This window comes from Desmodus rotundus, chromosome 1 (assembly GCF_022682495.2).
Source record: "Desmodus rotundus isolate HL8 chromosome 1, HLdesRot8A.1, whole genome shotgun sequence".
Lineage (NCBI taxonomy): Eukaryota > Metazoa > Chordata > Mammalia > Chiroptera > Phyllostomidae > Desmodus > Desmodus rotundus.
The window spans coordinates 6,633,904-6,660,262 of NC_071387.1; the positions used below are offsets into that span (position 1 = coordinate 6,633,904).

A 26,359-nucleotide genomic window follows, 5' to 3' on the forward strand; every position below is an offset into this window, starting at 1 on the left:
ACATTGATGTTTCTCTCCTTCTCTTTCTCCCACCCTTTCCTTCTGTCTAAAAGTAAATAAATAAAATCTTAAAAAAAAAACCCATATACAGCATTGTTTGGAATGTTGTAAAATTTTACACAAAAGAACACCATACCGTGCATATCTTCCTGTGACCAGCTTCGTTGGCTAAAAGATTTGTTTTTGAGATTTGTGTGTGTGGATACCTGCTGCTCTACTGCATTCACTTACACGGCCAGCCGTGCCCTGCTGCGTCGATACCCAAGTGGTCCTCCATCCCCCCGTCGTTGGGCATCTCAGTTGTTTCCAATTTTTAAACAATGCTGAAATGAACACCTTCTTACGTATCTCCCCAAACCCAGGGGCAATAACTTCCCTAGATCCATGCCCGGGAGGGCAACTGGATTGGAGCGTGCATCTTCATTTTGCTATATGTTGCCAAATTTGCTTTCCAAAGTGAGTACAGTAGGTCCTCAACTAATGTCATTTTGTTCAATGTTGTTTTGTTACAATGTTGATGAGGTGCCGGAGGAACTTCACTCTTGTTTATGGGTGAACCTGGTTTTGTTATGGGTTGTCCCACTGCAGCTCCAAGAACCTGTCAATGATGTTAAGCGAGAACTTACAGTGTATCAACTTACTCTCCCATCAGCAGCGTGAGTTCTATTTGCTCCATATCCTAGCCAACCCTTGGGATTGTCAGAAATTGGTTTTTGTCAGTTTGAAGGACATAAAGTGGTGTCTTGAGGGGTTGTGGTTGTAATTTGCGTTCTTCTGATAACTCAGTAGCTTGAACCTTTTTTTCCTGGGCTTATCGACCATCTGAGCTACCTTTTCTGTGATTTGCCTATCCCAAATCCTGTGCCCCTTTTTGTAGGTGGTTGGCCTTCTCTTAATTGATTTGTAGGAATAATTCATATATTCTGAATGTCAATGCTTTTTCAGTTAACAAATTACAGATGTCTTCTTCCAGAGAGTTTTTCTTTTTTAAGCTGTTTTCCTGATATCTTTTATCATGTAGAAAATTTAAAATTCTAATGTAGATATTTTCAGTCTTTTCCTTGAATGATCTTTGTTTTTTTGACTTAAAAAATCCTTCACCACCGTGATGTCATAAAGATAGTCTCCTATCATTCCTTGCAAAAGTTTTAAAGTTTTCATCTAAATATATAAATGCCCAGTTTTCACCTTGACCTCTGCAATCAGAATCTTCAGGAGTGAAACCACTGCAGTGGTTTTCTTTTTCTTTTTAGAGAGAGGGGGAGGGAGGGAGAAAGAGAGGGGGAGAAACATCCATGTGAGACAGAAACATCGACCGGTTGCCTCCTGTACCCTGACCAGGGACCAAACCTGCAACCCAGGCCTGTGCCCTGACTGAGAACCAAACCACTGACCTTGTGCTTTGCGGGACTACGTCCAACCAACTGAGCCACACCAGTCAGGGCACACTCACAATTTTAACAAAAATAAATTCTGAAGTTAATTCTAAGAAATGCTGGCAGATCTGTTCCCTACCCACTGGATGCCTCTGGAGGTGTCTCCTCTGCAAAGTTCCAGGAATGCATCTCCTCTCTGCCTCCCTCACTGGCTCGTCCTTTCTTTTTCTGCTCCCAAAGTTGACGTGCTCCCTAGGCTCTGTCCTCTGAAGCATTTATCTACCCATCTGGCACCAATATTACCGTCATGCTCAAATGTAACCCTCTGTGCTTGATGAGGCTCGGTCACCTTTCCTAATTCTCCCAGAAGCACCAGCAGCTCAGTATGGTTTTTCCAAAACTCATCCAATAACCTGGTCCCATTTCTGTCGGTGCACGAGGATTTTCAGTCTCCCAGCTATGGAATCACCTTTCACTTCTCCCTGTCTTTCAAGATCTACAGTCAATCATCAGACACCATCCGCGATCACTGTCCACACTACCCAGCCCGGTCCTGCAGTCTGACAGACCCTCACTGCCTCACACCCAGACTCTGGCATAGCCTTGCCCGTCTTCCTGCCCCCTCATCATAGGATCTGAGGGTGGTGGAGACTTCCAGGTCCAGAAGCTAAGGACCATCTGGTGTCCCACCCATCATCTGTGACTGTGTATTCTCTATCAGATACTTGAAAACCAGCTCTCCAGTCTGTCCTTCCATACTATCAGTGATAACAAACACAGTATGTCCCAAAGCCGTCCATTCTTCCGGGTAAACAGTGCTTTTCTATATTGAGTTGAAATCTATCACACCTTAATTTCCACCAGCTGGTCCTACATTTTCACCCTTTCATTTTTTAACGCCTCCATCATCACTACCCACCCCCAGCCCCCTGTCTAGTCTGGCCCACCCTCCCCTGCCTCTCAGCACTCCAGCCCTCTTTTCCTCCAGCTTGCTAAGCTCCTTTTCATCTTAGAACCTAGAATGCTCCCTCCACACTCCTTCTTCCTTTCCCAGACCCACCCCCTATTCCCAGACTAGAAATGACAAGGAGAGCATTGGGTTGACATCTGCCTCCCCCACCGGAGTATAAGCTCCACAATGATGGGTGCCTTAATCCATTGGTTTAATCCAATGCAAAATTCTTGCCACCTAATATGATACTTGGCACAGAGTTAGCTCTTAGTGGGGTTTTGTTCAATGACAGATGGATGGATGGATGGATGGATGGATGGAGGAAAGGCAGCCAGCCCTCTGGGACCATACAAATCAACTTAAGATCACTTCTACAGGAAAGCTCTTCAAATAAATATTTGAGGAAAGTCATCATGTCCCCTAAGGGTTTTCTTCCTCATGGGGGTCAAGAGCGACACGGGAGGGTGGGGTGAGCTATGCTGTGTGGGCGCCTGGGGAACGGGCAGGACAAACACACAGGCTGCCATGCAACTTCCTCTAGGACCTCGTCCGGAGAGATGCCCCAGGGGCTCACGGTTCTGCTGCCAGCGGCTGCGTGTTCACAGTCTGTCTCTGAGCAGGCACGAAACACGGTGAATGCCGCCTCAGGTTAAGCTCCAAAAATTCATCTCAGAGGTTAATACGATGCCAGTAAAATGAGCAAACAAAGAAATGCTGTGGGAACCACCTCGATAAACAAACCGGGACACCATTCCCTAGACATTAGTTCCTGATGAAGCTTACGTTTGCTGCGTCTAGTAATCAGTGCCTTTTAATAAATACGTAATACAATTAGGGGCAACTGGTTGACACCGTAACTCTAAGAAGTGAATCAGCGGCAAGTGCTGAACTCACCCAACGGTATCCTTAAGATCGTTGCAATTGATTGCATATAAATTACAACTCAACAAAATATTTATTTTGAAATGCCATACAGAGAAAATATAGAACTCTGACCCTAAACTTAAATAAAGTAATATCCACATGTGTACAGAAGTTATAGGTGTATAAGTGTTGCCTGATATTTACTTAGCCTGGTCTAACCCACCACCAATTCACTGCCTGGCCTTAGGCAAGAAACAGCTCCTTCACGAGCCGTCAGGCCTGTAGCTGTAAAATGGGGCTTAACTAACTAATTCAACAAATACGGATGACCATGGTAACTTCCTCATAGGGTATCGGTTTTAAAGAAAACATGCACATGAGGCACTTGGCGTGGTGTCGAGTCTGAGCACACAAGCTACCCGAACACACAGAGGTTGTGTGGCCGGCCACGCCTCTCATTAGGGAGAAGACGAGACTGTGCTTGGGGAACAGCTCAAGGAAGAGAAGAGGAGGTTCTCTGTGGAAATTAGGGTGAGCTAGAGTTCGCCGTTATTGAAATCTTCTCACTTTAGGAACACAGCTGTTGGGGAGGAAAGCCTGTCGCTCCACCCTGTTAGGTTCTATCACAGGGGCTTGTGAATTAAACAGATGAAAGGCAGACTAGAGGCAGACTAACAGGAGAAAAGGCACACAAGTTTTCTTTCTAATTTTATGGGCACCGGGGCTCCACAGAAAAGCAAACGTAAAGAAGCAGGGAGACGCAGGCGCTCACACGCCATTCTAACAAAGGGCGGTAAGTTGCGGTGCGCTGACTCCACACAGGAAAAGGGGTCGGGGCTCCCGGAGTGGGAAATCGTAGGCAGGTGAACGCGTGGGGGAGCTGCTGGCCTCTGAGTGTTACTCGGTAAGGTTTCTGCGTGAAGACTCGTCTTGGTGCCTCCTCTGTCTTCTCCGCCCATAGTGGTGTTCTCTTCCTCCGGGTCCAGGAGGGAGGTGGGCGGGCTTTACAGAAGGAAATCTCTGCCCCTCCTTCCAGGCAGATAGAAGGAGGGCAGAGATTTCTTCCTGTGTCTGCTTTTTCTCAATTGCCTTCGACTTGAAATCATCCGTAGGCAAAGCAGCATATTTTCAGGTGGCATATTCTGATCTCCTTCGTAGCCAATACCAACATATGAAAAGTTCTTAGCCTCAAACAGAGAAATAAATGCTGTAGCACTGGCTGGATTTCACCTTGAGGAAACCTAGGAGAGGGAGAAGGCCCAGGCTAATTTTTAAATAATCTCTGCGTCGCATTATAATTTTTGGACCAATCTGGACCCATTCCAAGCTTATCTGCCCGGTTTTCCTCCAGGCGCATTCAGAGCACGCAGGACAGGCAGAGCAGCTGACTCCGCACTTTTAAGGTCAAACACTGTATTTGAAAGATTTTCTAAAATTTTTACTTCACTAAGCAATTCTGATTCTGAGATAGTCCTGGAAAATGAAACACTGGGTGAGGGAGAATGGGGACGGAAGGGGGAGGGGGTATTCTTTAAAGAAAGCAAAATAATAGATAAGCCAAATGTATAGAAATATAGGAGGCGAGAGTATTTTCACTAAGCACATTTATTACCAGAGGAGAGGACAAGAAAACCACCGGCCTGCTTCCACGGCCAAAGTGGGATTTATAAAAAGGAGTGTTGGCTGACGTCCATTTAGGGCAGGGGAGCATAAACTATTTCATCTTGTCCCTTAAAAGCAATGATTAAAAGAATAATACCATCTAGCCCCTATTTATAGTGTGTCCTCATGGTCTTCTACACTTTGAGATGAGGTGAGCACCAAAAATGGGTTGTCGGCCCGGGAGGACTGTAACATTTGAAAGAATAGAAAACTCGAATCGTCAAAGGAATCCCATTTTAGTAATGGCATAACCTCCTTGAGGAAAAACGACTGCTTTTGGCAGCTGCCCCTCCAGGGGACGTCGAGCTCAGTGGGGAGCAGGGCACCTGCAGCTTCTGCTCCCAGCACAGGGCCAGGATGTCCTGCAGAGCGAGCCCATTCTCCTCCCCAGCACAAGCTGTGACTGCACGGCATCCTTGAAGGACGAAGATCCACATTCCTCTCCCTCCACTCGGGCCACCTCCCTCCCTGGGGACCTCGCCGTTCCTGTGCCTCTGCACCAACGACTCTCCAAACTGTATCTCCACCTTGGCTCTTTCTCTCCCACCTCAAACTCTGACTTCCCACGGTGGGCATACTTCCTTGGGCATTCCAGCAGACCCAACGCATAACCTGGCCCAAATCCCACTCACTCCCATGGCTGCATCACTCAAGGTACCAAGTCCAGAGTCACCTCTGTCTTCTCTCACGCCCAGCATCTAATCAGTTACCAGGCCCTGTTACTGCTCCCTGCATGGTGTCACTTTCAAAAGCTGTAGGTTTGTATCTATGCATGTGTATTTCATTCTCTGAAGAGAAAACACATTCGCTTGGTTCAAAACTACAAGGCTGTATAGGCAAAGCCCCCCTCTCCTGCCCGCTCAGCCCCACATTGCCTCTCCCCACCATCAGCCTGGCTTATTATTGTGTTATCTCCCAGAGCTGCTGGATGCGTTTTCAAAGACAGAGAAATACATATCCCTTTCCCACTTTCTTTACACGAACAGCAGCAAACCATGCACAACTCTACTCCTCGTCCTTATTACTTTTTCATTTCATGTATCTTGGTGATCTTTCCAAACCCGTACCAAAAAGCGCCTGTATTTTTTCTTATGGCCACGTAGTATTTTACGTACCCAATCCCCTAGGTAAATGACTGCCAGACTGCAATGTGCAGCCTTGACTGTGCCATTTGGCCTGAGGACGTGTGCAGAACTCCTCAATGTCTCTGAGTCCCTTGTTCCTTTCCTCCTTTCCATTCCCACTTTCTCTGCTTTAGCTCAGACTGTTGTTGGTGCAGAAGCCTTCTGACTGGCATCTCTGCTCTATTCCCTTAACTTACACCCAACAAGTGTATCTAGTGAGCCCTTTCTACATGCCAGATAGAGAATCAAAACCAACCAAACCAAACCTGCCTCTCCTAACCACACCCACACAGACCGCTCCTGTCTTGCCATTGTTGGAGCTTTGGGAACTCATCAATAAATCAAAGTGCTCCCTTTCCCATGTTTGCAATCAGTTGGGAATTAATGACAGGAGTGAGGCAAATGGAAATCAAAATGTCAATTTCCTCACTGTCAGAGTTTCATTAGCAAACCGAGCCCAAGAGCGAAACGGGCTTCCTACTCCCCACTCTCCCCGCTGCGCAGACCTGGAATAGCCCCCCATCGGGGAGTCTGCTCTGAGGTTGGGCAGCCGCCTGGTTGCCAGGGGATTTGCTGCGTCAGTCCCCACTGTCAGTCTCCCACAGGGGAGACGGAGGCAGACGGGCCTCTGCACCTGACTCTAGAAGACTCAGGTGTGCTTTCCCACATGGAAACAGGGAACAACACACTGCTCTGTGGGAAACCAGCTCCCGAAAAAGCAAGAGGCCAGAAGGAGGGGGACAAGGCAGCCATCAGCCTTTCCTCCACAGAGGGAAGCAGAAGTTTCTTCATGGAAACACGAGGACTGAGGAGAATTTCCCGACAGTAAATGAAAGAGCCTCCTTCCCAGCACTGTGCTTTAAAATAAAGTGGCCCTTCACTCAGAAGCAAACAGGCTCTTTCAAGGCTTTTGGAAGCAGGGCTACGTGATGGGAGGTGGTAGGAGTGAGGGAAAAATGGGCTGATGGTGCTGCATTTGAGTCTTCGGATCTGGTCACCCCCAAAGCCTGATCTGTCCCTTTCTTTAGTATGGTTACAGGACCCCATACATGCTCCTTCTTTGGCTTACGCTACCTTGAGTTGGTTTTCCGTCACTTACAATCAACAAGCCCCTCCTTAGTCCATTTATTCATTGGTTTCCTGGCCTCCCTACTGTGCATAGCTGTGAAAGTAACTTCTAAAAATCAGAGCTCAAACCATGACTTGCCTGTCTCAAAGTCCATTCAAAACCAGCATCCCAAGGATGAAGTATAACATCTTTCATAGCATGTCCTTCAATCTGACTTTCCAGACTTCCTACCGCACAAGAGGCAAACTGGGACAGGCCGTCTAGAACATCTGCTCTCCGGTCTCTGCCTAATAAAATCCACTCAAGAGAAAGCAGAGAAGGAGCTACTCCTTTGTCAAGGTCCATTTTACATTACTCTCTCCAAGAAAACCTTTCCTAAGTACCCTCTGTCCCCAGAGATATAAAGGGACCCCCCTTGCACCTGATGGCATTTATCTGGTGAACTTGTCTTACTCTATCTTGCATTTTGTGCTGTCTTTTCTCAGGGTCCTCTTATTAATGACAAGATCAACCTTTCAGTTGCCCGAGTCAAAACTCCATGGTTCACCTTCCACATTCCACCACCTGTAAGTTCACTGGGTACACTCTAATCTTCTTCTTAAACGTGTCTTAAATCAGCCTCACTGCCCCTGCTTACTGCCTCTTACCTGCCCGCTTTGACAGGTCTCTGGGCCACCAGCCTTGATACTGCAGTCCAGCTGCCCACAGACACCAGTTACCTTTGCAGTAGGCAACTCTGATCCTGCTCTGCCCGGCCCTAAAGAGTCAGATCATACTTCTCAGCAGGGTAGTCAAGCCCTCCCACTCCCCAGCGAATGGGCTTCCGTCCGCCTTCCCAGACTCACTGCTCGCCGTTCCCCAGGCAGCACGGGCCAAACCAGACTGTTCGTGGTTCCCTTAGCACCCAAAGTGCTTCAGTGCTGCTGGCCTCTGCACATGTGCACGTGTGCCCGGGAAGGTCTCCCCCACCTGTGCCTGGGAAACTTCCTATCCTTCAAGTCTTCCCTCCGCGGAGAATCTCCTTAGGCTGCCCTAGGTAACAGCACTTTCTTAATCACCCACTTAATCTGGAAAGAGATGTTTTCTTTGCATCCCCAGCGCCTAGCACAAGGCTCAGCACAACACACACGTGCTCAGTACATTGTTTAATAGATACCAGACGCCTTTTCTGGCAGAGAACAGGTCTTTGTATCGCCACAGTTCCTGGCACAAGGCCCAACTTCGTGCTTGGTCAGCTTGATTGGTGTCCAGTATGGTAGTGTTATATTCATCACTGGACAGTACCACGACGTCCTGCGGACACTGGCATCCTGTAAACACTTTGCTCCTGACTGCATGGCTGAGCACCGTGAGGTTAGGTTGTGGGCACTGGAGCCAGAAAGACCTAGGTTCGAATCCTTCACAGGTCACTTACAAGCTGTGCGTCCTGGACACGTCTCTTAACCTTCTGGACCCCCAGCTTCCTTATCTGTAAAATGAAGCTAAGAGTAACTACCTCATCTCGGGTTGTGTGTGTGTGTGCGTGTGTGTGAAGACTAAATAAGTAAACGTGTTTAGGTTGTTTGCGCAAGTGCCTCATATGCAAGTATGGTAATCAATAAATGTTTGTTGAATGAACGAGTTAATGAATGAGTGGCGCACAGACTCACAGTTTTTAAAGACTCATCTTTCTAGCACGATTTCTGGAGAACCCAACATCTGCCTTTTGCTAGAATCAGTTTCAAAACCCCTCCAACCTCAATCCCCTAACAGCCTCGCTATCCCTGAGGCCGCCCATCACCAGGGCTCGGCCCCGCCCCTAGCCAGGTTCACCAATGGGGCCCAGAAGACACCAGCACCGGCTGCTTCCTTGCTGCTCATAGGCTCTGCCGCAGTTCTGCCCGCCCCTTTGACTGCATCACACGCGCGATGCATTGTGGGGCTGGTAGTTTATAGCTAAAAGGCGGTGCCTGCTGCACAAATGCGAGGACAGTACCTCCGCCTAGTGCTGGGAGGAAGACAGGGTGGGCTCTTTTCCCCACCCACCTTTCGCAGATGGAGCCTCGGCGTCCCTTTCCTCCCTTGTGGCATGCCAGGGCTGCCCAGGACTCTGGTTAGCAGAAGCCTCCAAAAAACGAGCCCCTTTTGCTCAGAAAATTCAGTATTCACTGAAATTTTATATTTCAGTTTCAAATCAAGGAAACATTCAATTCCCATATTCTCATAAATGGACTTCAGGGGCCATTTGTGGAATGTATGGTGGTAGCTTTGAAAAGTCAGCAGTGACTCCCTAGGTTCCCTGAAGAATCCTCTAGACAGAACTAGCAATATAAATTTATCCAGACTCTGCAAACCTTGTCTATCTCAAACTGCATTATCTCTTAACATCATAACAGCTACCAATGGCTCCCCATTGCCTACTATATAAAGTTCAGACCTCTTAGCTAGGCATATACGGTGCTCCATAAATATTCTGTATTGACTGATGTGTGGCAGCTTTTCTCAACATTTGCTGCATGAGAACCACCTGGGAGCTTTACAAAACATTGGTATTTGTGTCCCACCCTAAACCTTGGAATCCTGGGGGCAGGGGTGAGGTGCAGGCTTCAGTTGGTTTTTAACGATCCCAGGATGGTTCTTATGTGCAGCCGGGGCTGAGAACCACGGCTTTAATGCCTACCAACACGACCGGAACATACTCTCATGGATCTGACCGCTCCCTTAGCTCTGCACTTTCCTGTTTCAAGTGGCCTTCTTTGCTCTTCCTGCCTGGCTAAGCTCAGCTGCTAGCCTTCTCTCCCCCGTCCTCCAGCAGGTTTCTTACTCCTGCGGCACTGGGTGCGTGTTTATCTCTAGCGGCCCAGGAGTCACTCGGTTACTGTGTCTCCCTGCAAAGGCTGTGAGCTCCTTCAGAAGAGCCCTGAACAGCCCTCTTTCAGGCACTCCAGAGCCACTGGATCAGAATCTCTGGGGGCGGGCCTCAGGCACAAGTTGTTTCTTGAGCCCCACAGGTGATTCGGATCCACGCCCCTGGCTACGAATTAGCTTCACCAAAGCACTGGGTACCCTGAGCATTAGTAAATATTTGTTGCATCGAATGAATGAAACATCTCACTTGTTTTAAAGTCAGTCACCTCTCGGCACCTGGTCGCCTTTAATTCCCCTGGAAAGCTACGCACCCTGCCTTGTACGACCTTCTTCAGTCACTTACTCATTCATTCATCCAACAAACATCACTGCACACCACAACCAAACCCTGGGGATTCGGAAGTAAACAGGAAAACACAGGCACCACCCTATGGGACTTAGAATTAACATGTTAGTTATAGGACAGTTGTTATTATTACTTCTGAATAATATTGGATATTTCCTCCCGCTAGATACTGTTTGATATTCAAACTTAAGGAAATCTCTTATTTTCCTATATCTCCAGTATGTTTCTGGCACATAGAAGGCATTTGCAAATCTTTACTGAATCAAGGCAACACGTTTCATAGGGGTATCACCCATCAGTTAGCATCTCTCTGATGAATGGCTCCCTGTCCCATGGGCTGTAAATCCCCTGAAGACAAGCACTGAATCTATTTTGCTCACTATGGCTGACACAGGGCCTGGCTGAATAGGTGCTCAATAAATATTTCTAAGTACAATAAATACATGAATAAGACATCATTAAGAACAAAAATGAAATCTCCCAACTCAATATCCATTCCTTCACCTTCCCTATGCTCCCCCAAAGGGAATTTTCTTCCTGAGCACTAAGGGATTTTAAGGTTACAGGGAACACAAGCCCAAACAGATGATGTTTCTTTTACTTACTTACAGGTTGACCTGGGACTCTACTTCAGGGTCTTTCGTTGGCCATGGCTGAAGGGACTGGATGCCAAAGGAGAGAGACGACTTTGCTTTCCACAGAAGGGTGTGTGCGACCTGACCCCCACAGGACCCCTTCGTCAGTGGATCCATCGGTGGGCCTGGAGGCTGGAGTGCTGTACTGAAGCAGAGGGAGTTGGGAAAGGCACTGAGAACAGAGAACGAGAAATGCGGGCCAGTCGCTGGCCGATGCTGGCACCACCCCCCAGAGGTCAGCCCCATTCGTAAGTTAGGGGCTCAGGTGTCCCACCGAGACTGCATCATGCCCTTGCTGCAGGAAGTGATGCCCGAGCATGCTCGCGGCAGGAAGGCACCGTCCACACTCTACCGCGTCCCTCAGCAACAAGTGACGTCATCCACGCTGTGCAGTCAGCGGGGGCCAGGGGACAAGGAGGACAGTGAGAATTTAAACCACCACAGACTCATTGAGGAAAGGACAACATTCATCCAGGAAGGAAGGGAAGCTATGTCTGTAGTGGTTTGGGGGAATGATTAGTGGTGGGACCTCATACCCCTCACTGTAGTAGTCTAGGGGAGCTGAGATTATTGCCGACTTTCCCACTGAAGTTTCCCAGAAAAGCCACGAGAAGGACTTACACTGGCTACAACGCCGTAGACAAAGCGGACCAAACCCACGTTTCCAGAGGACGGGCAGAGAGTATGTAAGCAGTGGCACTTGCTGAATTAATGCATGGATTGTTTGTGGGAACAAATTGAGAGCTGATTCCCTGAAGCCTGCCTGCTCCCTTCCCTGAGGACCCACCGAGGAAGGTGGGAAGGTGGCTGGGGGGCGGCAGGGCTGCTGGGAAGATGTAGGCACCCTGTTCCCCAGGTTGGAATTACCTTCTGAGCCAAAGAGAGGGCTCTTCATGCACCTCTCCCTCAAGTGACAGACAGACAAGCAAATAAGACCCAGTGACTTGAAAATGGATAATAAAAATAAAAAGGAACTCTTTATAATGTCTTCTTTGTAACTTATTTTTATTTTTATTCAATTTATTGGGGTGACAGTGGTTAATAAGATTACAGTTTCAGGTGCACAATTCTATGTAACACATCATCTGTACATTGTATTGTGTGGTCGTCACTCCAAGTCTCCTCCCGTCACCATTTACCCCCTTCATCCTCTTCTACCCCAGCCCCTCCCTCCCGCCCCTCCCTCCCGTCATCACCATGCTGCCGCGTGTCCCTGACTTTGTCTGTGTGCTTGGGTTGGCTTTTTTTTTGCTTAATCCCTTCACCTTTTTCATCCAGCCTCCCCTCTGACATCTTACATTCTATCTTTTATTTTATTTTAATCTTGAATTACTACGATTATTTCTGTTTTAGCCCTTTAAACTTTAAATTTTGTTTAAAAACACTTAAATGCTAGTTCTTTAAAACCCTTCGCATCATTTAATTTTATTTTTTTGCCATAACTTTACCCCTAGTTTCTGAGGTCTTTTTTTATACTTTCATCTCATTCTTTAGCTTCATTTTCTGACTTCTCGGATTCTGTCTCATCACTGTTAATATTAATCCTTTTACTCCCATTATCTTTCCCAGTCTTAGCTTCCTAATTTAAAAAATGTGCAGTCCTCTAATCTTCTGACATGTTTTATCTTTATTGTCTGGCCTGAAAATAGCAGCCGTTGAAGGACTTCTTGGAAAGCCGGTGGAGTAAGCGCTCATTTGCACAACTCTTCGGAACCCATGAAAATAACCAAAAATAGCCCAACATTTGAAGAAAACCTGTTGAAACTAGAGAGTGGCAACGTCCACGCTACAACTCTGAAGATCTGTGTGTATAATAAAGTGGGGACGAACCGAGAGCGAACCCCGAGCTCTGCCTCTAATGCAGTAGGGAAACGAGCAAGCATGCTCTGGAGGCCTGACTGCCGGCTGTGGATGCTGACCACGGGCAGCGTGGGCCGGCCGGGGCAGGAGCTGCTGCGGCGTCCCCTTTCCCCCCATTGCCCCAGCTTTCTAATGTGGAGGGGTGGCCTAACCTGAGCAAGGCTGAAGGAGAGAAGAAAAAGTGTATCTTAGGAGCTGGTTGAACTCTTGAACAATATTAACCAAAGGCCTATTTGCACTCCCTAAAAGAAGGCCCATGAGTCGGAAAATCACACCAACCGAGGCCCTCTTTGGAGAGACCCATTTGTCCTAAAGTTAGGGTTGAGGGGCACAGCTGAAAATTCAGGGGAAGTCCTGCCATGGGTTGCACACATTGCAGGTACAGGGGACTCTGCAGATCGGGGTGGGGGGGGTGAAGCCTGGGGCGAGAGTACAGTCAGATGTCCCGTTCCCACAGCCCCTGCACCCTTCCACCTCCCAAGAAGTGTCAAGGCCAGAGCTCCAGCTCAAGGTCCGAAAGCAATTCACTGTTGCTCAAACAGGCGAGGGGCTCAGGCGAGCCGGCCAGTGTCATTTCCAGGCACGCACAGACCCAGAGGGAACTGCTCGGATTCAAAGACAACAGGCAGGAACAGACTAGCACAGGACCTATGAAGTAAGGTTAGCAAAGGCAGGCGAGGAGTGCAGACCAGATGATTTTTTAACAGGGATCAGACGAACAATGTAAAAGCTTTGTTTTCTCAAGAAAATGAAAGAACAAGAACCTCTCAAAACAAAAGATCAAATAATGCAAACGGACTTCACAAGGCTCCAGCATGAAGCTGCCAGAATGTGGCAGGAAGAAAGCTGATTCACAGTGTGGAGGCGCTTCCCCAGGCCGGGGGTGGTGGAGGAGGGGGCCTGCGGAGAAGAAATCAGGGCGCCTAGGAGGGCATGTGTGGGGTGTTTAATTAGGACTGGGACAACCCTTGGAAGCCACAGTTCCCAGTTTTCTCCTCCTCTGTCGTGCCTCCCAAGTTATCAGTGCACCCTGAGTGTTAGTATTGAGAGTCTAAATGGAGGACAGTAAGGAGAAAAGCGGCTTGCTTCATAGTCAGCCCTCCACTGATGGCCACGAGGGACCAATAGCAGTCACGGGCAGTGGTGGTGGGGGGCGCCAAGGCCGCAGGGGGTGAGCATCTGCAGTGGCAAGGCCAGGCCTGCAGGGGCCCAAGGCTGCAGCGAGAAACAGGACATGAGGAGCACAACTGTGGCCCTCATCTGTCTCAAACGCTAGCAGGCAGACCCCTGCGTGCAGCAGAGTGGCCTGAGAGGCAGCAAGGTCTCAGTTCCAGCTCCTAGGACGCGACAGGCATCGCCCCCAGCGCAGGTGGCACAGATCACTGAGCTTCAGGCGGACTCCGTGAGGAATCAGCAAACTGCTGGGAGCCACGCCCACTCTGTTGCACAAGATGCCTTGCTCAGCCCGTGGGCTGAAAGCCACCTCAGCCCAAGCCCGAACATCATTCTCGCCTATCTTCAAACCCACATCTGCTTTTGGGGTCTGAGCTGGCGCAGCAGCCAAGGGAGCAGTAGTCCCCTGCAGAGTGGGGGCAGTGGGAGGCCAAATTCCCTCTGTCCCCAAATCTGAACTGCCCCCTCCCACACACAGCCTCTCCTGTCCTGTACCCCTCTTCCTCCACAGCACCGAAAGCAACGCAAGCCTTCCCTGTTGTGCGTTTTCCTGCCGGAACGCTGTCTGCCCTCGCCCACTGGAATGCCAGCTCCATGACAGCAGGACCCCCAGGGCCTTGCTCACGGTGTGTCCCAGTGCCCAGCACAGAGACGTGCTCAGTGAACAGTGGCTGAATGGATAGTGACTATGGGAAGGCCAAGACTAGGAGGGAAAAAGTCATCTGAAACAGGGAGACGAAGTCAGGCTGATTTGGTCTTTCTTTTCTTTAATTCTCACCCGACGACATACTTATTGATTTCAGAGAGGGGGAGGGAGGGCGAGAGAGGGAGAAAAGCATTGATCGGTTGCCTCTTGTACGTGCCCCGACCAAGGACCGAACCTGCAATCTAGAAATGTGCTCTGACTGGGAATTGAACCTGCAATCCTCCAGTTTCTGGGACAACGCTCCAATGAACTGAGCCACACTGGCCAGGGCTTGGCCTTTCTTGAATGAGGTCACTGGTGGCTGCAGTAGGCCACTGTGGGACCCGCCCACTTTTTTTGCCAATCCCTGACAGGCAGATGCTTTGTCAGGACTGACAATCGCAGGGAGCAGACGATGCATCTGCAAAACACTGCTCCAGGCCAGGTCAATGGCCGTGTTCTAGAAAACACTTCATGGCTGGCAGGTCTTCTGAAGACGCTTTTCTCTCTGGCCAAAAAATGTAAGACAGGCATTTCTGTCCTAACTTCCGTTTGAGCTCAGAGTCTGGAATCACTGTCACTTATGGTTGGAAAGTCCACTTCAAGCGCTCTCCAGAGGCTTGGTTCCCCATTTTTACCACCTCACGCTCTGAAGCAGCTCTGAGACGGGCATGCCAGGAACGCAGTGGCACGCCAAGGTTCAGGCACCTTCCCTAGCGTGCTACCAACTTTTGATCAATGTGTCTAATTTATTTTTGTTAGACTGAAGAAAGATGCTGTGTGTGGCAGATACTGTGGGACCCCTTGCTCAGTGCCCATTGTGACCCCGCTCCAGTGTGCAAAAGCTGGAAAACTATAAGGTAAATGTCCTGACCTCCTTTGCAGTTCAGGGTTCTGGCTGGGATTCAGGTCCCTCAACTCAGATGCACTCAGGAGGGACTCTGATCTGGAGCGGAGCCAGGCAGATTCAGAGAGCGGACCCAGGGCACCATTCGGCTTTTGTGGGTCACAACAGAGCTGTCGTGGTTCTGGAAGCAGCAGGTTCTGGGTTCCGTCACTTTCTGAAGCAGCAGTGGCAGCTTTGGGGCTCAGAGTCGAGTTGGGAGTATGGCTGTGCAGTGAGCCAAGGTGGCAGCAGCCTCTGGACCACGTGGTTTCTTGTTATGAAGTGGCAGTTCCCCTGATCATGCAGGGCATGGCAGTTTAGGGGGCTTGGAGCTGCTCCTGGGAGCTCAGACCTGCGTCTGCCGTCCAGCCTGCCAACAGCTTTGTGAGCATGTAATTCCCCATATCACTGTTAAATCCCGTCTGCTTCCAGGAGGCGGAGCGCATTCTGTTGTAGGCAACAGATTACTGACTGATGGTAACAGTGACAGCTGTCAGATTGGATTGTGTTGTGAGCCCGCTAGCTCACAGGGCCCTGTGCAGAGCAGAGAGCAGGGCACGGCTTCCTTCTGGTGGGTGCAGCAGTATCACTTCCAGTGGGCAATGAAAAGAGGCGGTGTGCTCTAATGGGAGTACACAGGAGTTCCGCCCTTTGAGTGTAAGATCGAGCTGGACCAAGCAGGAAGCGTCTCTGCTCAAACAGCGAGGCCATGCTGAAGGGCTACCAAAGAGCAGCACACCAACTGCAGACGCTTCTGCGGTCACTGCCATCCTGGAGCAGTGACTGTGTGCCATTGTCGCGGACCTGCTTACACCGTGGCTTTGAGTCTTCTGGAGTGCGCCACCAGAAACTGTTGGACCAACTCTGCGTGTTGCTGAGAACACAAGGAGGTCGGGAAACACTGGTCTAACCTGTAGATGCTTTCAGGTCTCCAGCAATAAAAACGGTGCTGCATCTTGCAGCGAGCCACGTGGGGCGCACTGGCTGCGGGGATGCACTTTGGTGCCCTGAGTCCGAGCTGTTCCATTACCGCCCCCCCCCAGACCTCGGAGATTTCAGGTCTAGCCTGGGGCCAGAGGCAGAGCGACCTGACTGCTTTTTCGTGACACCTTTTCAAATGTGGCAAGACAGCTATTATATCCTCCATGAATTTTCTCTTTTTCAAGTAATATACCCCTCCCCTACACAAATCTTTTCCCTTTACTGAATCATTCCCAGCAGATATAAGCACCTTTATAAAACAAAGGCCAAAAAGACCAAAAGAAAGTCAAATCAACCAACCAATTTTTCAGCTCGCACCCCCTCCTCCCCTGCAGAGTTGATGATGTCCACTGTTTGCGATTCCTCTCCCTTCATTATCTCCTGAAGCCCGTCCAGGGAGACCACCACCCTCCCCCTTCCTAAGGAACAGCTCTTGTCAAAGGCCACCAATGAACACGCGATGCTAAGCCCAATGGCCGGTTCTTGGTTCTTCATTGTGTTTGACCTATCAGCAGCATCTGACACAGAAAAATCATTCCCTCTCCGTTTTTTAACTGTTTGTTTAGACCAATTTCCCCAAATAAAAACGATTTTTAATGCCATCATGTATTCATGACACCCTGGCCTCCCCTTTAAGTCTCAAAGCCTAACTGTCACTTGGGGTTTATATGAACAGCTAACCAAAGTTCATCAAATCACAGTCGTTCTTCCTGACCCATGAAGTTATTTCGTGATTCCCTTTTCCTAAAGGCTCCTGTTACCGCTTTCCCCCGCGTTTTCTGACCCTGCCTTACTTCACTGTGACTCACCATCACCTTACAGAACAAAACAAAAGCCTCGATGCCTTCTTCAAACATTTCCTACCTGAGGGTCCAAACCTGCCCAGTCCAATAAGGCAGCCACAAAGCTCACGTGACTACAGAGCACCTAACACATGAACCAGGGTGTTGGGAGTGCAAAACACACACCAGATTACAGACAGTACAGGGGAAAAAAAGGCAAATCATCTTAATCATTTTTAATCTTTCTCCTAGCTTTAGAGACAACCGCGAGTGTGGTCCGTATTTCCCCACATCTCCGTACTCACGTGTAGCTTTAGAGTTCCCCACCCCCCACACCGGGAAAACCAGCAGCGGCTGCCACTGCTCAGGCCAAATCGCTCTTGATTTTCTTACAGCATTATCTGTCAGACCTCATCTTTGTTTAGACGTTCAGCTCTGGAAACCAGACAACCAAACGTAATTTCTCATATTAACTTTCCAAAGCAAAACTAATTTGACCACTGTCTTCCTCCAAGAAAGGAAGCTGGTTTGTATTAACGTAAACTCTTAGTGAATAATAAAAGATGGTTTTTCTCCTTCTCATCGAAGAGCAGACATAATATGAAAATTAATTTTCTTCTGTTGGCCCTGGGAGCCCATTAGGTCAGCCCAATACAAGACAGCTCCTAATAGCCCTTCCCAGGAAGTCTGCTGTTTTTCCACAAGAAGCTGACAGCAGCAGACTTATCTGTGATTAAATACTCACAGGCCTGACTCAAACAAAAAGAATAACGACACAATATGGAACAGCGAAGACTATGTAAACAGCTCACATTAAAATAGTTGTTTACAAAACTACCTGGAAAAACGTGTCTCCTGGAAAACAAACAACAACAAAAAAATCTGTTAGGAATCTATGAGTCAGGAGAAGCAGAAGGAAGAGGAAAAGTAGGTAACCCAATGCATAATGGATAATTGTTCTTTTCTGATCCGCTCTTGGCCTGCAAAGCCATATGCAGGAACAAGGAGGCATTTGTTTGGCATCAAATATGTTCTTGCAAGGCGTGGGTTAGATGCATTACTAATAAGGAAGTCATGATGTAGGGAGCAATATTTGGGAAAGTAGGAAATATGTTGTTTTCCATTTGTAACTCACAGTCTTCTGCCTATGTAGGGCTCTGCGCCCACTGAGCCTAAATGTAGTAAGCATAATTTAACCACTCAACTAAGGTAGTCCTTTATGACAAGAACTTAAAAAAAAAAAACACAGAAGCCCCAATTCTGTGACTCTGGGGTGACATCTGTATTTTGGAAAGCTTCCCAGATATAAGGGTCCTTTTCTTTTTTTGCTAAGCCAGTACCCATCCCTCTTACGGTAACACTGGGTTGGCCAAAAAGCCCATTACATTTTTTCCGTATGGTGGCTCTGGTAGTGCTTAGTTGTCTTTAACTTCATTCGAAACAACTTTGTGACAGCTGTCATATCAGCATTCATTAAAAAAACCCATCAAAATTGGTGCATTTTTGTGCAGCTATTTTAATATTGAGGATGGAAGAAAATAAGCAACATTTTTGGCGTATTATGCTTTATTATTTCAAGAAAGGTAAAAATGCAACAGACATGCAAAAAAAGATTTGGGCAGTGTATGCAGAAGGTGCTGTGACTGACAGAATGTGTCAAAGTGGTGTGCGAAGTTTCTTGGTCCTACTGATATTTTGGCCAAATAATTCTCTGCTGTGGGGCTGTCTTATGCATTGGAAGATGTTTAGCAGCACCCCTGGCCTCTACCCACTAGAAACCAATAGAAGAAAATAGCCAACAGACTCAAAATATCCAAATCAAGAAAGTTACTAGTAAAAATGAAAACCATGCCTTTTATTTTACGGAAAAACCATAGTACTTTTTGGCCAACCCAACCGTACTGTGATCTTTTTCCTTTGGACAATTGCTACCTCTTTGTCTCTTGTGGTTGAAATGATCTCACCCCTCAGTTCCGGGCTGGGCACATGACCCAGCCCAGCCAGTTAGCATGTTTTACCCTGTCTGGCCAAAGTGATTGGTTCAGGTATGAGCACAGAACTCAAGGGAGCCAATGAAGGTTAAGCCTGTAACATCATTCTTGAACCAATGAGAAAGAGGCCCTGTCTTTCTGTTGGGATTGCACATTGGTAGAACGTATGCCTGGAATAGTTGCCTTTCTTTGCCTCCACAAGGAAAGGCGTGGAGAAGCGGAAGGCCAACACAGAAGAGAGACGAGCCTCCTGAGGCATCGTTTGAGCGCCCGGGCCTGTCCTCTCCCAAAGCTCGGTCTTCCCCAGCGTTCAGCAACTGCACGAACCAAGAACTCTCCTTGGCGTGTCATTCATAGCTTTCAATAATCTTTAAAAAAAAATTTAGCAGCTGGTCAGGCACCAATCAGAAAAGATACCAGTGAGTTACTAGTCCTGCTTGTGGCTTAAGCCCTGTTCTGTGGTGACGACCACGGGGTAGTCAGGAGTAAGACCCACACGCCTCTGAGCCTGCACCCTGCAGTCCAAGCCTCCACTGTCAGCTGCAATCAGAGCCACAGGCATGAATGATGGGTGACAGGTACAATGAGGTAAGCTTCACCTTTGTGGTCAGGGAAAGGTAACAGAGCTGGCCGGTAACCAAAAGGCTTGCCTTACTACATAGTTCTGTCCTGCAGACATGATGGACAGAGTTGGGTGGCCAGCTGCAAGCGCTGTCTCAGAAAAGATTCCCACGTTGCCCTAATAGAGTGGGTTGACCATCCATTTTGGTTACGTCCCCGGGCCGGCAGCATTGGCGTTACTTGTGAGCTTGGTAGAAATACAATCACAGGCCCACTCGGACACAGTGCGTGTCTGCGGGTGAAGCCAGGGAGCCCTCCCAGCGATTCTCATGCTTGTTAGGACTGAGAACCACCGTGTCAGACTAGAGAGCACCAGTTCTCATGGTTTCCTGAGCCCCATCCCCGGAGACTCTGAGTGAGTAGCTTTGAGCTGGAGCTTGAGAATGTGCATTTCTAACCGATTTCTGCCTAGTGCAGGTGCTGCTGGTCCAGAGACCGTGCTCCGGAAACCACTCTCTGAGGGGCTAACCTCCGGGATGTCTCAGGTGCCATCAGTGTAGAGATTCTCTGGTCTTTGGGATTTGCCTTGCACACCTATCCTGCCAGTATGTAACCCCGTTAATGCCCTGGCTCACATGTGTCAGCTCCATGAAGTGCTGCTGAAAAAAACTCAGGTTCATTAACTCTATCCACAAAGTCACAAAAGATAACATATATTTTTGGAATATATCTTAAAGCAACAAACACAATAGGGAGACCTATTGGCCTCCCTCATACAAAGTAGGTGTTTCTGTACCTCTCATCTCTGATCACCCTCAAAAGTGTTTTCCCAGCCAGTCCTAACCAGCACCCTGCATAGCTATCATCCTCCTCAATCCCTCTCTTCTCGTATCTGCAGCTCAAAAATGGGAGAAAGAAAGGCAGGACCTTGCTCGGAGGGCAGAGGAGGAAGAAAAACGGAATCGGCAGAGCTAGGATTTTAACAAGGCAAAGGAAGGGAAAGGCAGAGAACTTTCATATAAATGCCAATTGCTTTTGTCCATAAACGTTACCATTTAGTATGCTTTGTGCCAGACACTGGTTTGGGCACTTTGCATAAATCAGCTCTTTAAAGCTCCGCTCAATCCTGAGAGATGGGTGTTGCTGTCATTTTTCAAATGAGTTATCCAGGGCTCAGAGGGGTTAAGCAACTTGTCCAAGGCCACACACACAGCAAGTGCAGGGACAGAAACTTGAACCCAGGTCTGCCTCATTCCAAAGCCCTGGTTCTTGAACGCTCTATGATATGCCTTCTTACAAAATCGGGACACACACATCTAGGCAAGTGGCTTCACAGCACAAGAGCCTTGCCCCACAGCCTCTCTAGCGAGATTTCCCAGCTAGCCTTTCTCACTGCCGCCTGCCCGGATGCCGCACACCCGGGCTGCTCCCTGCTCCTCCACATGCACTATGTTCTGTGTTTGCTGGCCCGTTATCAGAGCTGATAGGGCACATTTAGCAAAGATAGTTGCCATCAGGAAAGAAATGCCTCTTTTTTCCTGATGTCCCCGAGATGATTGAGTAAATACCATTAGACCAGATTCTAAAAATGAAGCAGTGGCATTTAAACTGGATACGATAGGAAATGAAGAATAAGTGAGGACTTTGGTGTAAGGGAGGCTAATCTGGCAACGTGCCCACCAATGTGAACAGGCTCTCACGGCTGCTGCCCAGCAGAGTCACCTGCAGAATTTCCCGAGCATCCACACACCGCATTACTGCCCTGGCCTCTCGGGAACAACAGTCATGCTCTAGGGGACCACACACCTGCATGGTTAAGAAGTTTCACAGGTTAATCCTTCTGTTGGCAACAAAAGCCCACGCTGTCCAACAGAAGGCAGCTCTTCACAATTTCACTTAAAAGTAAGACTATTCTCATTAATAGATTAAACAGGGATTTTGTTTAAAAACAACAAAAATGGCCCTGGCTAGTGTAGCTCAGTGGACTGGTTGTGGGCGTGTGAACCAAAGAGTCACCAGTTTGATTCCCAGTCAGGGCACATGCCTGGGTTGTGGGCCAGGCCCCCAGTAGGGGGCGTGTGAGAGACAACCACACCTGATGTTTCTCTCCCTCTCTTTCTCCTCCCTTCCCCTCTCTCTAAAAATAGATAAATAAAATCTTTTAAAACATTAAAAAAAACCCCAAAACTTAGGAGAGATTGTAGATGGACACCAATCTATTTTAAGTTAGAGAAGTCTTTTCTAATTAAGCCCAAACAGGAGGAATAGATTTGACTAAACTTTTTAAAAAAGATAGTAAAAGCTTTATCAACAAACACCATAAACAAAGTTATGCAAAAAATATCTGCTACATATTTGACAAAAAATTAATTCCCTCAACAAATAAAAAGCACTCCAATTCAATCAAAAATAAACATTCCAAAGGAAAAATGGACAAAGTGGATGTATATATTTCATTAAAAATAGAAATTATAAATAAATACGAGAACAGTTTCACCTCCTGATTAAACAAAGACATTTCAATTAAAATAAGGTGCAGCTTTGGCAAACATCTGCCAAGGACAATGCCTAGCACGGGCGGAGTAAAAACATGAACATTTATGTATTCCCAGGAGAACTGGGAACTGGTATGGTTTTCTAGCGGGCGATTTGGCGTTATGCCAAGTGTTCATTTTCTTGGATCCAATAATCCCATCACTTCTATACATTTATCTTAAGGAAACGATTGCCTCTTCCTACCCAGGCTAATGCACATGGATTCAATGTGCCTTTAGTGAAAATGAAAGCTTGGCAATAAACTGCATCTACAATAATAAAGGATGAGTTAAATAAATTGTCCTCCAACATAAATTATTTTTATCATCAGAAAGTGGTCATCGCTGTTTCTAAGGCTTGTGTGGTAATATCATGGAGTGTTGAATAGAGGGGGGAACCCTCTGGAAGCCACAGAGTCATTTCGTCTTTCAGGTACAGTGTCATGAGGACCAGGGAGGGGGTGGCAAAGGTGAGAATTCAGAGGAAGAAAACAACTTCCTCTCTGGTGCTGTCTAATATTGTAAACATCAGTCATATGTGACTATTTAAGTTTCAATTAATTAAAGGTAAATAAAATTTTAACTCCATGTCTTCGCTGCATTAGCTGTATTTCAAGCGCTCGAGAGGCGCCGCTGCCTTGTGGCTACAGAGACTACAGAGTGATTTGAAAGTTCCGTTCCCCAGCGCTGATGGAAACGTTCTTCCTCAACCCTGAGCCCAGCTGTGGGCTCGTCTCTTCACCCTCATCTCTTAGAACACCTTCTCGCATCCTCACGTTCCAGCAACGAGAGTGTAGGCTCGGGGACAGCACACACCACATCTGTCTGGGTCCCCCAGTCCAGCGGCAAGGGCGTATCCCCCAGGTCATCGCACACCGTGGAAGAGCATCGTGCGCGCGGACTGTTGACAGAGCACAGAGCTCAGGGCCAGGAAGCCTTCTCAAAGCAGGAGGGGTAGGCATTACCCAACCAGTAAAGAAAAGCCTATTCTAAGCAGAGAAAGGAGCCTGACATGAGTGAAGGCACAGATGAGAAGAAGCATGGCGTAAGAGGAGAATTACCAGCTGGTCAGGCATCGACTCATTCAACAGAGAGTAAATGTCTGTGATGGCCGAGGCCCGAGCCAGGTTCTGGGGACAGAGCAGTGGACGGGACAGCAGTGGTCCTGTTCTCAGGATGCTTATACTCTCGTGCGGCACTGCGCAGCACCAAGGGTGAGGGGATGTGTGCGAGGCCCTCACTCCTCGTATCTAGGATCTTGCTTGGTTTCGTTTTTTAGCCGAGCAAGTGAACCCTCTTTTTGGCCTCAGTGAGGACCAGAGTCCTCTCTCCCATCTCCCAGTCTCCCACCCCAGGCCCCATCACTGCAGAGGGACGTGGAGGGTCCCCGGCGGCAGGCTGGAGGTGGGGGTGGGGTGGCTAGGCAGTTTTGTAAGACGCCTGCTGCGGCCAGTGAGGATGTGGATCGGAGAGGAGGGAGAAGAAAGACGGGGGGTCTAGTGGAGAGGCTGCTGGAGTCATCTAGAAGAAGCGCGCGGGGAGGGGGGTGGAGCTGAAAAATGGCAGGGCCAACTTGAGCGACGTTGGAGCGGGAGAAGGCTCTCCAAGTTCGGAAAATGCTCGCTGAGGGAATGAGTCTGGCAGAGCGGAGGGAGCGCCCTCCAGCCCGTGCGTGTGGGTCAAGGCTCCGGGGAGGAGAAGCAACTGAACATCTCAGGGGAGTTCCCCAGGCCAGGGGAAGGGGGCCAGGCGGGGCGCGGACCCGCGCGGCGGAGGACGGGAGCCGGCGGGTCGCAGGGGCGCCGGCCGGGCCGCGCCGCGCCAGGATGGGCGGGGCCGCGAGGCAGCAGGTGTGCGCGGCCCGCGGAGCGCGGATGTGGAGCCCGCTGCCGGCCCGAGTCCTGGGGCAGCGCAGAGCGGCTCCCGGGAAGAGGGAGAGCTTCCTGGGTTTAGTGGGGCTATTTCCCGACCTCGTCCTTGAGCAGTTTACAAGAGGCAGGCAGGGCACATTCTCCACAGCCTGAAATCCGCCCAGAACCACGGCTTCGCTCGGAGCCTGCCACAGAGCCGACGCTTTGCGGGAGTCTCCGCTGGTCTGGGTTCCCGCCGCTCCAGGTGCTTCTCCGGAGCGACCCCCTCCCGCACCTGCCGCTGAGGCGCCTCAGTCCCCCTCAACCCCCGTCCGCTCGGCCCGGGCGCCTCGCCCGGTACCCTCAGACTGCCCTCCCCCAGCGACCCCTCCCTGCGCTGCCGTCTCGCAGCCCTCGTTTCCCTGCCACCGTCATCCCCTTTTGCCCCCCGCAACGCGGCCGTCTCCCTCCCCTCCCGGCCGCACCCCTCCTGGCCGCGGTACCTGGGGCTCTCGAAGCTGCACCCCCTGCGCCGCAGCGCCGCCCTCTTCTGCCGCAGGAGCGCAGCGGCCTCCCCACCAAACTCCGGCTCCATCGCCCCGGGCGGGGACCGCGGGCTCGGGCGCACTCGGGTGGGCTCGGGCTTCGGCGGGGCTCGGCGGGGCTCGGAGGGCCGCTCGGCTCAGGCGCCTCAGCCCACGCCCCGCCCCGCGCGCCTCCGCCCCGCCCAGGCCCCGCCCCAGACTTCGGCCCCTCCCACTCCTTGCTCCTCCGAGGGCCCAGGCCCCGCCCCGGCCTCCCCACCCGCAGAACTTCAGCCCCTCCCACTCCACGCTCCTCCGCCGGGCCAAGCACCCCCTCCCGCACTCCTGCCACGCCCATCCCGCGCCGGCCCCCCCCCCCCCCCGGGTCCCCTCTGCTGGCTCTCCGCACCTCTGCTCGGCCTACACTCACAAAACGCCCACTCTATAACGTCCACGCCGCCGCCTCTCCCGCTTCCGGCCCCTCAGGACTGACCCAGGTCGCACCCACCTTCCGCTCCACCACTGAGCTCAAGCACGGTCCTAGCCCTCACCCAAGAGTCGGCTTTCTGGAGCGTTGCTCCTTCACAGCTCAATACCCCCGGCCCTTCCTAATGAAGCACTGGCTCCTCTTGAAGCCGCCCTTCCCCAATTCTCGCCTGCAGGCACGGCTCCACCTTTTCTCTCCAAAGCCCCCAGACTGTAGAGCTCCCTCCGGAGACCCTTCTCAACCCCACGGGGGTGCCCCGGGCTCTGCCCTCAGCCCCGCCCCAATCTGGCCCCGCCCACGCCGTGGCCCCGCCCACTCAGTTTCTGCTCTGCGGGTGCCAGGATCCCGGTTCCCTGTGCACAGGGGTACCGCGCCCTCCTTCGAGGCTAAATGGGCATTCTACTGCACAGTCGGCGTTAGCTCGCGGATCTCTCCACCCACCAAGAGGAGATATTGCGGTCTCCTGGAGGTTGTTTGTGGCGCCTGACGCAGTGCTGAGGGCTGCAGCTTTACAGGCTACTAACCATGGGTTCAAGTCTTCACTGCATCATTTTCCTGCTGTGTGACAACCACCACACCCCACCGTCTTCACCTACCGTCTTCACCTCCTCCCCAAGTCAGATGCCCTGGTCTCAGAGTCTTAGACATTACACTGGAGCCGAGGGTAGTGACCTCATCTGGGTAAAGCTGGGGACCACTGTGACATCTAAATTGTGAGTGGGAGGTGCACTAGGGTCCCTCAGCAGGGCTTGTCTTGGCTGGGGAAGTGTGGCCATGCTGGCCTGAGCTGTGCTGAGTGCGTGGAGGGAGCTTGTGCTTGGAGAATCCACCACTGCAGCGCTGGAAGGCACCAGCTGGGAAACTGAGGCAGGCAGGGCCAGGGGCTCCCACGTTCAACCTGGATCAGGCCCTCTCTAGTGCACGCTGCCTCAGTAACTTGCTTCCCCAGGACTCTTTTGCTTGCTGAAACGTCCAGCAAAGAAGCCAGTCTGGAGAGGGAATGAAGGGGAGGGAGAGAGATGTAGGGGGGACTTCCATTTCCCCTTCTGGCCTTGAGACTCCACTTTGGTCCTCCCCTCAGGTTTCCACGAGACAACCCTTGTAAAACAGCCTCCTCACCTTGTAAGGCAGTCTCCTGTTCTCTCTTAAGCAAGCTTGAGTGGGTTCCTG

The 26,359-nt window shown here is 50.0% G+C and overlaps 1 protein-coding gene across 3 annotated transcripts in view; it reads right to left on the reverse strand.

The window, feature by feature from the left end:
* The window catches only part of GARNL3 (GTPase activating Rap/RanGAP domain like 3), a 120,834-nt gene extending 95,534 nt beyond the window's left edge, over window positions 1–25,300 (reverse strand). Inside the window, exons 1-2 of one of the 3 annotated variants that reach the window (XM_045197043.3) lie at window positions 25,211–25,300; window positions 10,850–11,020 (exon numbers count right to left, since the gene is read on the reverse strand). In XM_045197043.3, coding sequence (XP_045052978.1) covers window positions 10,850–10,992 — 143 coding nt within the window. In that variant the 5' untranslated portion in view covers window positions 10,993–11,020; window positions 25,211–25,300. Of the gene's footprint in view, window positions 1–10,849; window positions 11,021–24,681; window positions 24,841–25,210 lie in introns of those variants that run through there. The other 2 variants (XM_024562127.4, XM_024562129.4) reach the window with 2 other exon arrangements.
* Window positions 25,301–26,359: the final 1,059 nt, after the last annotated feature.